Source organism: Amblyraja radiata, chromosome 3, assembly GCF_010909765.2.
Source record: "Amblyraja radiata isolate CabotCenter1 chromosome 3, sAmbRad1.1.pri, whole genome shotgun sequence".
Taxonomy (NCBI): domain Eukaryota; kingdom Metazoa; phylum Chordata; class Chondrichthyes; order Rajiformes; family Rajidae; genus Amblyraja; species Amblyraja radiata.
This window is the reverse complement of record NC_045958.1, coordinates 75,044,076-75,056,936: the sequence shown is the minus strand read 5'-3', so window position 1 is coordinate 75,056,936 and position 12,861 is coordinate 75,044,076. Positions and strand designations below refer to the sequence as shown.

Genomic DNA, 12,861 nt, shown 5'->3' with positions numbered 1-12,861 from the left:
TGGGCTGAATGGTTTAATTCTGCTCCGATGTCTTCTGATTTTAAGAGATTAGTCAGGATTACACGTATTACTGCCTTTACCGTCAGGTGCTGCGCACGATGTCCGCTCTTCATCCGCCTCTGTTGTCCTAGCATTCAACAAGCTCGAAACCTGGCAACACAAAACGGTCAAGTTAAAATTAAGTCTCCTTTAAGTGGTCACGCAATTTACTATTGGGTTGGTTGGTTAATTACCACTGTAAATTGCCTCTGGTGTTTAATAACTGGGGAGTTGCTGGGAATGATGGAAGAATAAAATAGATTAGTGTAAAGATATAACATAGTACAGCAGAGGAATAGGCTCTTCAGATTTAAAAGCGTAGTGTGATTATAATGCGTGATTGCAGATCCACCTCTGCGATTAGCACACAAAGAGTCGCCTGGGTTGGGCACCATCTTGTTAGGACAATGTTTCTGACAACAGGAACGAGGCATTCCCAGTCCAGCATCTCCAACAATAGTGAACTCCCACAACATCACGCCACATTAAACCACTCCGACTAGGTTACAGTCCTATCAATCGATCCCCTCCCTGCTTTTACTCCACTTCCCATAATCCCACCGTTGCTCATCCTCATTTTTCCCGTTGGGAACGTCATCTTATCCTTTTCTGAACAAGTTGCTGGATCAGGGATTGAACCCCCAACCTTATGACTCGGAGGTAAGAGTGCTGCCCACTGAGCTGTGCTACCCTATGCTGCCAAATTTGGAGTGAAGGCTCAACATCAGAATGAGCCCCATTGCCAGATGCAATTAAGTCAGGACTTTATCCATCCCTATGGACTTTGTCAGTTACCCCTGTTCTCTGAGGACACGCTGTAAAGGAAGATTAGCATCTGCATGTTAGAACTTGGCAGCAGCACAGCCCTCGGCCTATTGTTACTGACTGAAGCAATTTTTATTTTTAGCTCTCCAACTTCAAGGACACTCACATCCATGTAATTGTTTCTACAACAGTAAATTAAAGCTTTAAGGATCACAATGGAGTTTCCGCAGAGTTTGCTCTGCCCACTGCCCTGTCTTAGCTTGACTGCAAGAGCTGTGGCCTAGACCCTGTGTTGGGGGTTACAGACAAGACAAACCATTCAATGTGACCTGTGCTAAATTGGCTCCACCCCGTGCCTTGTCATTGGTGTTGATAGAAGCTTTCAAGCCATTATTCAATCTGTGGAGTTTAGAACAATGAGAGGTGACTTTACTGAAACATAAAAGAGCCTCAAGGTGCCTGACAGGGTAGATGTTGAGATGTTTCGAGAGAAACATGATGGGGCGGTGGTAGAGTTACTGCATTACAGCGGCAGAGACCCTGACTACGGAGTTTATACATTCTCCCTGTGACCGCATGGGGTTTCTCCGGGTGCTCCTGTTTCATCCTACATTCCAAAGGCATACAGGTTTTCAGATTATTTGGTTTAGGAAAAAATTGTAAATTGTCTCTAGTGTGTAGGATATTGTTTGTGTACAGCGTGATCGCTGGTCGGCGTGGACTTGGTGGGACGAAGGTCCTAGACATAGACATAGAAAATAGGTGCAGGAGGAGGCCATTCGGCCCTTCAAGCCAACACAGTCGTTCATTGCGATCATGGCTAATCGTCCCCTATCAATAACCCGTGCCTGCCTTCTCCCCATATCCCTTAATTCCCCTAGCCCCTAGAGCTCTATCTCTCTATAAAATCCATCCAGCGATTTGGCCTCCACTGCCCTCTGTGGCAGGGAATTCCACAAATTCACAGCTCTCTGGGTGAAAAAGTTTTTTCTCACCTCAGTCTTAAATGGCCCCCCCTTTATTCTAAGAATGTGGCCCCTGGTTCTGGACTCGCCCAACATTGGGAACATTTTTCCTGCATCTAGCTTGTCCAGTCCTTTTATAATTTTATATGTTTCTATAAGATACCCCCTCATCCTTCTAAACTCCAGTGAATACAAGCCTAGTCTTTTCAATCTTTCCTCATATGACAGTCCCGCCATCCCAGTGATCAATCTCGTGAACCTACGCTACATTGCCTCAATCACAAGGATGTCCTTCCTCAAATTAGGAGGCCAAAACTTCACGCAATCCTCCAGATGTGGTCTCACCAGAGCCCTATACAACTGCAGAAGAACCTCTCTACTCCTATACTGAAATCCTCTTGTTATGAAGGCCAACATTCCATTAGCTTTCTTCACTGCCTGCTGTACCTGCACGCCAACTTTCAGTGACCGGTGTACAAGGACACCCAGGTCTCGCTGTACCTCCCCCTTACCTAACCTAACCCCATTGAGATTATAATCTGCCCCCTTGTTTTTGCCACCAAAATGGATAACCTCACATTTATCTATATTATACTGCATCTGCCACGCATCTGCCCACTCACCCAACCTGTCCAGGTCACCCTGCAACCTCCTAACATCCTCTTCACAGTTCACACTGCCACCCAGCTTTGTGTCATCCACAAACTTGCTAGTGTTGCTCCTAATTCCCTCTTCCAAATCATTAATATATATGGTAAACAGCTGCGGCCCCAACACCGAGCCTTGCGGCACTCCACTCGCCACTGCCTGCCATTCTGAAAAGTACCCGTTCCTTCCTACTCTTTCCTTCCGGTCTGCCAACCAATTTTCTATCCATGTCAACACCCTACCCCCAATACCATGTGCTCTAATTTTAGTCACCAGTCTCCCGTGTGGGACCTTATCAAAGGCTTTCTGAAAGTCTAGATACACTACATCCACTGGCACCCCTTCATCCATTTTACTTGTCACATCCTCAAAAAATTCCAGAAGATTAGTCAAGCATGATTTTCCTTTCATAAATCCATGCTGACTTGGACTAATCCTTTTACTGCTATCCAAATGCCCCATTATTACCTCTTTAATAATTGACTCCAGCATCTTTCCCACCATCGAAGTCAGGCTAACTGGTCTGTAATTCCCCGTTTTCTCTCTTGCTCCTTTCTTGAAAAGTGGGATAACATTAGCTATCCTCCAATCCACAGGAACTGATCCTGAATCTATTGAACATTGGAAAATGATCACCAATGCGTCCACTATTTCTAGAGCCACCTTCCTGAGGACCCTGGGATGCAGTCCATCAGGCCCCGGGGATTTATCATCCTTCAGTCTCATTAGCCTACCCAATACTATCCCTCGCCTAATGAAAATTTATTTTAGTTCCTCGACCCCCTTAGATCCTCTGTACTCCAGTACATCTGGGAGATTGTTTGTGTCTTCCTTCGTGAAGACAGATCCGAAGTGCCTGTTCAACTCTTCTGCCATTTCCTTATTCCCCATATGGCGGAAGTGGCGGAGCTGTTAACAGCTGCGGCTCGCCCGCAGTCCGTCTGTCTTTACTTTCTTCTGTTGTTTTTTTGTCTTGTTTTGGTTAAGTTTTAGTTTGTTGGGTTGTGTTAGGGGGGGGGGACATGTTCTCTGTCTCTTCCTTCGGGGGAATGCGACTTTTTCGTGTCGTATCCCCCTTCTCTGCCTCCGTCTGTGCTGAGGCCTAATGGCGGAGCTGGCGGCCACCAGCCTGCGACTGACCCCGAGGCTCCGGAGGCAGAGCCAGCCAGGACTCATCAACGAGAGGCTGGCCGTCTTCGGGGCTGAGGCAGCGGTGGCCCGACTTGCTGGTGCGGCGTTCTGGCTTTCGGCGGCGGCCTGGAGCTGATGCAGCGGGGCTCGGAGCTGAGACTGCGGGACCCGGAGTTGGGGCAGCGGCCTGGAGCTGGGGCGGCTGCCCGGAGCGGAGACTGCGGGACTCGGAGCTGGGGCGGCAGCTCGGAGCGGAGACTGCGGGACCCGGAGCTGGGGCGGCGGCCCGGAGCGGAGACTGCAGGACCCGGAGCTGGGCGGTGGCCCGGAGCGGAGACTGCGGGACCCGGAGCTGGGGCGGCGGCCCGGAGCGGAGACTGCGGGACCCGGAGCTGGGGCGGCAGCTCGGAGCGGAGACTGCGGGACCCGGAGCTGGGGCTGCGGCCTGGAGCTGGGGCGGCTGCCCGGAGCTGATGCTGTGGCGAGCCGTCTCGGAGCGGAGACGGCGTTCCGGCTTTCGGCAGCGGCAACATCACCACGGAGTTCCGCTGGACTAGAGGGCGGCATCTCCGTCCTGGATCGATCGCCTCAGCGCAGAGGGAGAACAAGGAGGGAAGAGACGGAGACTAAGACTTTGCCTCCATCACAGTGAGGATGTGCTTGGTGAACGCACTGTGGTGGATGTTTAATTTGTGTTTATTGTATGTTTTGTTTTTATTGGTTCTGTGTATGACTGCAGGCAACATAATTTCGTTCAGACCGAAAGGTCTGAATGACAATAAAGGAATCTAATCTAATCTAATCTAATAATAATTTCACCCGTGTCTGCCTTCAAGGGACCCACATTTGGCTTTGCTATTCTTTTTCCCTTAACATATCTAAAGAAGCTTTCACTGTCCTTCTTTACATTCCTGGCCAGCTTCCCTTCACATTTCATCTTTTCAGGCCGTATTGCCCGTTTTGTTTCCTTCTGTTGTCCTATGAAAGTTTCCCAATCCTCTGGCTTCCGGCTACTCTTTGCTGTGTTATACATCTTTTCTTTTAGTTTTATTCTATCCCTAACTTCTCTTGTCAGCCACGGTTGCCTCCTTCTCCCCTAAGAATCTCTCTTCCTTTTTGGAATGAAATGATCCTGCGTCTTCCGGATTATTCCCAGAAATTCCTGCCATTGCAGTTCCACCGTGATTCCTGCTAGTATCCCTTTCCAGTCTACCTTGGCCAGCTCCTCTCTCATGCCTTCATAATCCCCTTTGTTCAACTGCATCACTGCCACTTCCGATTTAACCTTCTCCTTCTCAAATTGCAGATTAAAACTAATCATATTATGATCACTACCTCCAAGGGGTTCATTTACCTCGAGTTCTCTTATCAAATTTGGTTCATTGGACAACACTAAATCCAGAATTGCCTTTTCTCTGGTCGGCTCTATTACAAGCTGCTCTAAGAATCCATCTCGGAGGCACTCTACAAACTCTCTTTCTTGGGGTCCTGAACCAACCTGATTTTCCCAGTCTACCTGCATATTGAAATCCCCCATCACCACAGTGGCATTACCTTTGTTACATGCCAGTTTTAACTCCTGCTGCAACTTACACCCTACATCCGGGCTACTATTTGGGGGTCAGTAGATAACACCAATTGGTGTCTTCTTGCCTTTGCAATTCCTCAACTCAATCCACAGTGACTTTACCTCGTCAGTCCCTATGTCTTCCCTCGCAAGGGACTGAAATCCATTCCTCACCAGCAGAGCTACCCCCCCTCCTCTGCCCACCTGCCTGTCCTTTCTATAGGATGTATAACCCTGAATATTAAGTTCCCAGACCCGATCCTCCAGCAGCCACGTCTCAGTAATCCCCACAATGTCATATCTACCAACCTCTAACTGAGGCTCAAGCCCATCTACTTTACTTCTTATACTTTGTGCATTCAAATACAGTACTTTTAATTCCTTACATATCTCACCATTCACATCGATCCCTATTACACTTGGCCATACTCTATCCCTTTGTGAGCTTTCTTTCCCGTTAATTCTGGGGTCATTAACTATCCCTTTACTCCCTTTCCCTTTAACTCCGTCCTTGACTATCCCATTTGACACCCCCCCCCTTATATAGTTTAAAACACCCCGTGTAGCAGTGGCAAACCTGCCTGCCAGAATGCCGGTCCCCCACCTGTTAAGGTGCAATCCGTCCCTTTTGTACAGTTCCCCCTTTCTCCAAAACAGATCCCAGTGATCTAAGAATCTAAATCCTTGCCCCCTGCACCAGTTCCTCAGCCACACATTCAGGTCCTGTATCTCCCTGTTCCTGCTCTTGCCAGCACGAGGAACTGGAAGCAAACCGGAGATAACCACCCTGGAGGTCCTGCTTTTCAGCACTTTTCCGAGCTCGCTAAAGTCACGCTTCAGAATATTCAGCCCCTTCTTTCCGACATGGTTTGTGCCGACATGCACTACAACCTCTGGCTGTTCACCTTCGCACTTGAGGATTTTCTGCACTCTGTCCGTGACATCCTGGATCCTGGCACCAGGGAGGCAGCCTCGAATCCCGTCTGTTGCCGCAGAAACCCCTGTCCGTATCTCTCACAATGGAGTCTCCAACCACCACTGTGTTACCTGGCGTCGGCCTCCTTGGTTTTGGTTCAGTGCGTCAACGTCTTCTGTCCCGATACCTTCTAAGTGGGTGAACTGTGCACAAGAGGTACAACACCCGGGGACCTGTGCATTCCATGCTTACTTCCGTTTCTCACTGTCACCCACCTTCCCTCTTCCAGTACCTTCGGTGTAACAATCTTGCTGTCGAGGAACGACTCAGCCTCTCGGACGAACCTGAGGTCATCCACTTGCTTCTCCAGTTCCCCAACACGGTCCTTCAGGAGCTGTACCTGGATGCACTTCTCACACTTGTAGCAGCCAGAGGCACCAGCGGTGTCCTTGACCTCCCACATACTGCAAGCATCGCACTGAATCAGCTTGCCTGATATCTCCTTCTTTCGTCTCTCCCACTCCAGCGTATTGCGTAGTCTCCTCCCCTCAGCCTCCTCGCCAAAGACTCACACTTTACTCACAAGGCACTTCCCTCACAAGGCCGCTCCCTAAGAGCCGTCTTGCTTATATTGACTGATAAATTGCCTAATTTAACAATTTACAAACCAAGTTCCTCAATTTTAAACTGTTTTCCCCCTCTGACTCACTTTTAACTCTCCTCCCACTCGGGCTAGAGCCGATGAGAGCTTTTTCCTGCTTCTCTTTGCTGCTGTTTCTTCAAAATCCACGGTAGCTCTGAGTTAAGTCCTGTTTTCACACTGTATCTCTAAAGTTTAAAGTGAAATCTAAACTTGAACAAGGGGAACTAGTTACAAGATTGGGAGGCGGGCATTTAAAACTGAGATGCATGGAAGCAACTTCTTGCAGAAACATATGGATCTCTGATGTTCTCTAGCCCAAAGGATTGTGCAGAATAAATCATATTGAGTACGTAAATTGGGAGGGGAGGGGGGAGGGAGGGGGGGGGGGGGTAGATACATTTTTGAATCACGGAGTTCAAGGCTTTGGGGAACTGGCACAGCAAATGATTTGAGGCCTGGGACAGAATAGTCATTACCATGTTGAATGTTAGTGCAGATTCAATAGAGGGGCCGAGTGGCCTTCTGTTGCTCTTGTTCTCTTATGTTCATATGATTTGCAACGCTGGCCGGATATACAGTCCTGGAGCCTTTCATTACATGACCTCCTTCCACATACAACCCTGCAGCCATCATCCCAGCCTTGACCATCCAAATGTCAATTCTCACTGTCCCACCTTCAGAAAATCAAAAGACTAACGGAACAATTCTCAAACGTTGCGTGGCACCGCTATTTTTATTCTGGGCCACTTGAAAAGTGTCATTTAAAGAGCAAGTTTTTTTTTATACACACCCTGTCATCTTTCCCTGTTGGCTCCTTCCTAAAATATAAATAATTACTGGGGCAAGTCCTCATTCCCAGCCAAGTACAAACAAGTGATATAGTCTTTATTGCTCTTTGTTGAGTCTTGCTGTGCTTAAGTCAGTTGCCACAGTTCATAGAACATAGAAAATAGGTGCAGGATTAGGCCATTCAGCCCCTCAAGCCAGTACCGCCATTCAATATGATAGACAATAGACAATAGGTGCAGGAGCAGGCCATTTGGCCCTTCGAGCCAGCACCGCCATTCAATGTGATCATGGCTGATCATCCAAAATCAGTACCCCTTTCCTGCTTTTTCCCCCATATCCGTTGATTCTGTTAGTCCAAAGAGCTATATCTAACTCTCTCTTGAAAACATCCAGTGAATGGGCGTCCACTGCCTTCTGTGGCAGAGAATTCGACAGAATCACAAATCTCTGGGTGAAAAAGTTTTTCCTCATCTCAGTTCCTATACTATTTTTCAACAGCACTGAATTGGCTGCCAGAACATTTAACAACACGATCACCACGTCCTGAGGTTGCAACAGACAATATACAGATTCAAGACTTAAAAAAAACCCCATCTTTGTTCAATGAGGGAAACTGCTTCTTTTATTAACTAACTTCATTCAAGCCTCATGGGAGGAAATAAGTGGCTGTCCGTGTAGAGACAACCAAGGCCGGATATCTGGCCTTCCTGATATGTTGTCTTGAGTCAGCCCTCGCTGATACTGTGGAAATCCCATGGCTGCGTTGCTTTTGTTGAAAGAGAAGACGTGAGAAATAATGATCTGACCATTAGTTAAATCCTGTTATTATTGATCTTTGATATGCTGACCCACATATACAGATAGCATTTCAGAAATGGTTATTCCATGGAGTGGGACAACCTGGGGGCCCGTCATGCTAGTGTCAATGCAAGATGCCACCTCAGGATTGTAGCATTGAAATATTAAGTGCGGTTACGGTAGCGCAGCGGTAGAGTTGCTGCCTTACAGCGAATGCAGCGCCAGAGACCCGGGTTCAATCCCGACTACGGGTGCTGTTTGAACGGAGTTTGTACGTTCTCCCCGTGGGTTTTCTCCGAGATCTTCGGTTTCCTCCCACACTCCAAAGACGTACAGGTTTGTAGGTTAATTGGCTTGGTAAATGTAAAAATTGTCCCTAGTGGGTGTAGGATGGTGTTAATGTGCGGAGATCGCTGGTCTGCACGGACCCGGTGGGCCGAAGGGCCTGTTTCCACGCTATATCTCTAAACTAAACTAAACTAAACCACCTTACATTTATTAATTCAGCATCATTAATACTGTGAAACAGTACAGGGCATGTCACAGGAGAGTTATTAAAGAGAAATTGCCAGCATGTTGCAAATGATAATATTACTGCAGTCAGCTGAATGCTGGGTTAAAGAGATGGGCTTAATGGTTTGTCTTAAAGGAGATGAGGGGAAGAGATGGAGGTTTAGGAAAGGACATTTGAGAGCTGAAGACCTTGGCAGGCAGAGACACAGCTTTTAATGTTGGAGCCATTAGGTTTAGGGTTGTGGACCTAGCTAGAAATGTACAGACACAGAGATCTGGGAGGATGTAGGAGTGGAGCAGTTGACAGCGACAGGAGGGGGTGAGATCATGGAGGGACTTGAAAACAAGATTGGGAACTTTAAAAATGAGGCCTGGCCACAGAGACCCAGTGAAGTTCAGCGAAAAAGTAGCAGTTTTAGACAAAAGCCACGGATTGCAGGGAGTGGCGAGACTGCTTCCTCTCAAACTCGCCTGTGCTCCCCGACTTCCTTTCTCGCCTGTCAGTTGCCACGGATCCCATGGAATGGCAATATTCCGCTTTGTAAGAGTACAATAATAATACTGACAACAGTACAGACAGCCCATCCCCCCTTTCTCACCCTCCTCCTGAAATCAAACCCCTCCAGACCAAGCCGACAGAACTCTCTCAAGAGCTCAATGTATAATCAGAATATTCATCGGCGACAAGAGCATTAGAGCAGAAAGGAAAAAGATTAACAGTTTGTGAAAAGGAAGTGTTCTGGACCGAGCTTTGCCTCGTTGCCCTGTTTCGCTGAGGCAATGCGATGTGACTGTAGAGCCAGAGGTTGCGAGAAGCAGACTAAACACAAGGTTGCAGCCCCGGGTGTCAGTGTCATAGCCACGAGACTGCTGTAAACATCGAACGGATTCCCAATGAACTCAAGCAGTGGGGCACAGAAGTTATCTGAAGTTGGCCTATCCCACTTCAACAGCCTGATAACAGAGGAAAATAAGTTGTCTGTATATTTTAGTCAATATTTCCATAAAATTAGAATCATCTCGCCTCTGTTGACTGTGGGAGCCAGCAGTATGCAAATGAAATTTATAATTCCTTTATTATGATATTTTTAAAAGTATTTCTTTGAGTGCAAAGCACTTCAGCATATCCCAAGCTCAAGAAAGATGCTACAGAATTGCATGCATTTTTTTTTTTGATTGGCTATGTTGGGCATGCTCCAGCCAGGAGCATGCCCAACATAGCCAATCAAAAAAGAAATCCTGCACTGCTTAGCAGGAATAGTGTCATAAACAGGTGTGGCAGGGAGAGTGGCCTTTAAGCCCATTGAGGCAGTGCCGACCTTCATGCGCCCCTTTAGACAATATTCTTACCCTAACCCATCGTGCTCTCCCCACATTCCCATCAACTCACACACAGTTTCAATCATTCACCTATACATTAGGTGTAATTTACAGTGACCAATTAATCTACCAACCTGCACATCTTTGGAAGAGGGTGGAAACCAAAGCACCCTAGAGAAAATCTACACATTCACAGGGAGAACGTGCAAACGCCTTACAGAGGTCAGGTTTGAAGTTGGGTCACTGGGGCTGGGAGGCAGTGGCTCTACTAGCTGTGCCAACCTGCTGCCCCTGGCAAAGGTACTGAATATTCTAAAGCTAGGCTCAATTATGGTGGGGGGGAAGGTTGATATTTATTGCAGACCATTCCACCAAATGTTTGTAATTCTCATCCTCGTTTTCAAAAACAAATTTGTTTTACACCAATTATGACCCCCTTCAGCCTTCGGAGAACTCCTCACTTTCTGGACCTTGCACATCACTTATTTTAGTCATTCCACCATGGACCTGCCGTGCCATAAACTGAAAGTCCCCAAGCTCTGGAAATTTCTTCCCCATAAAAAAGTTCTCTCATATCGCTAAAATTACTCCTTAAAGCCTATTAAAAACAAGCAATGGACACCTGCCCAATATCTTGTGTGGCTTTTATTGATAATTCTTCAGGAATATTGGAAGAATGGTTGGAAACGTCCATTGCGTGCCAACATGAAACTGGGCAACATTGAGGGGAATTTCTATTACGGTTGCAGTGACGAATCTTCATTCCTCAACCCCATTCCCATGAACGGGTGCAAATTCCCAGGTCCCTAATGGATTTGGAAGTCAATCAAACTGAGTGAGGAGCTGTGAAAAAGGGGCAGAGTCTGAAGAAATGTTCTGACCCGAAATGTCACCTATTCCTATTCTCCAGAGATGCTGCCTGCCCCACTGAGTTACTCCAGCATCTGCTGTTCCTTCCTATTCTGCTGTTTAGATTTCACATTACTTTGTTTCTCCGACGTACCTGCTCTTCATTTTGCTCCCTTACAACAGCTTCGTATGGGGGAGGTGGCTCCACTGGACAAAATACTTCAATCCCTTTCATCCTGGAGGCATAGATATGTGTCAGAGGAATTACATCATTGCTGAGTATCCTAGGATTGCAAACAGACAGACTTTAGCTATTGCTTAGCTAGCCGCAGGCAAGTCATCAGATGTGACTGTTAGATTTCAATCTCTTATCAAAACAAAGTGGGTAGTGTGAGAAATGGCATTATGGATAACTTCCTGCAGTCTAATGAACTGGAGATCTGAGTTCAAATTGCACCACAGCTGCTAAGGAATTTAAATTAAACAAAACTGAAATAAGAAACTAAAATAATCTTGCCAGCTCTGGCATTGAATAAGATCACAGTGATCCCCCATTGATTCCCTTAACATCTAAAGGTCTCCTATTTCCTTCGCTCCATAGATGCTGCCTCGCCCGCTGAGTTTCTCCAGCATTTTTGTCTACCCAGTCTCTCAATCTGTGCCTTGAATGCACTCAGTGGCTGACATTCCACAGACTTCTTGGGTAGAAAATTCCAAAGATTCCATGCCGAACAAGATGGCCGCCATCAGTCCCACCAGCCCACGTTTGGCCAATATCCCTCCGATTCCAGCATTTCATTGTTTGGTTTGGTACAAGGCACATTTCTCATGTTGAGAACAAGATTAAAAGAGACAACCCTCCTTACCGTGGATTAATCCTGGGACTATAGGAGCAGAAAGTGGAAAAGTACGGAGGAGGTGGGGTGGGTGGAACAAATTCATCCGGGTCAGGAATCTGGCGCGTGGCCTCAACCTCTTCTTGGGGGATTTGGGCTTCAATCTGACAAAACACATTGAGAAGAAAGGCACATGAGGTTTGTATCCATCCTACGGTCAACTTGGAGAGTACGACACAGATCATTATTGCATATAATAGAACACCTTCATCTGCTGGATCCCCCCTTAGGCACACACCATCCTTACTGGGAAACATGCCACCATTCCTTCATGGTCGCTGAGTTTAAATCCCGACCGATCGGTGGGAACCTTTGCCACAATGACCGCAGCGGTTCGAGATGGTTCACCGCCACCTGCTCAAAGGCAGTTAGGGGTGGACAATAAACACTGGCTTTCCCCACTAAACATAGACAATCCATTCACGAACAAAAAAAACATAATTCTACAGTAGTCAGGAAATTTACTGCCTGTAAATGTCCAACCCCCGCTGTATTAAAAAAAAAGGTGATCCATACTCAAAGAATCCCAGCATTTCTTGGAGCAGTACCAAGAATCTGCAGAATAAGACTTCATTTATGTTGTGTTTATCACCACATCCCCAGTTACAAACTTATGAGACGTAACAATATTGGAAACAAAGCACTCAATTCATGCACCGCAAACTCAAATAACAATGACATGCAAAATCAGGTCATTTGTTTTGGAGCTGTTGGTTGGGGGACAAATATAAGCAGGGCAACCAGGACAAACATCCTGTAAAACATTTCCTGCAAATTATCATTCCACAATCTTTAACGGCCACCCAAAAACAGTCAGGGCATCGCATTTGGAAGTTGTCCCTCTGGCAGTACAGCATTCCCCCTGCACTGCGCCAGGAACATCTCTCTGGATCTGCTGCTCCAGTCTCTGAGAATCCAAGCCCTCAACCTTCTGACTCAGAGCCAAGAGTTCCAGTGAATGGGCACCATTTGACAGAAACATCAGAAGATCTGAAGGGGGGGGGGGTTAGTTAAAACAAACG

At 46.9% G+C, this 12,861-nt stretch overlaps 1 protein-coding gene across 4 annotated transcripts in view; it reads right to left on the bottom strand.

The window, feature by feature from the left end:
• Positions 1-12,861, bottom strand: part of fam189a2 (family with sequence similarity 189 member A2) — a 78,390-nt gene that overhangs the window by 13,678 nt on the left and 51,851 nt on the right. For 3 of the 4 annotated variants that reach the window (XM_033018105.1, XM_033018108.1, XM_033018107.1), the window contains 3 exons: positions 11,810-11,943; positions 11,098-11,227; positions 81-150 (listed from right to left, as the gene is read on the bottom strand). In XM_033018105.1, the coding sequence (XP_032873996.1) occupies positions 81-150; positions 11,098-11,227; positions 11,810-11,943 (334 nt within the window). The remainder of the gene's footprint in view (positions 1-80; positions 151-11,097; positions 11,228-11,809; positions 11,944-12,861) is intronic. The other variant, XM_033018106.1, reaches the window with a different exon arrangement.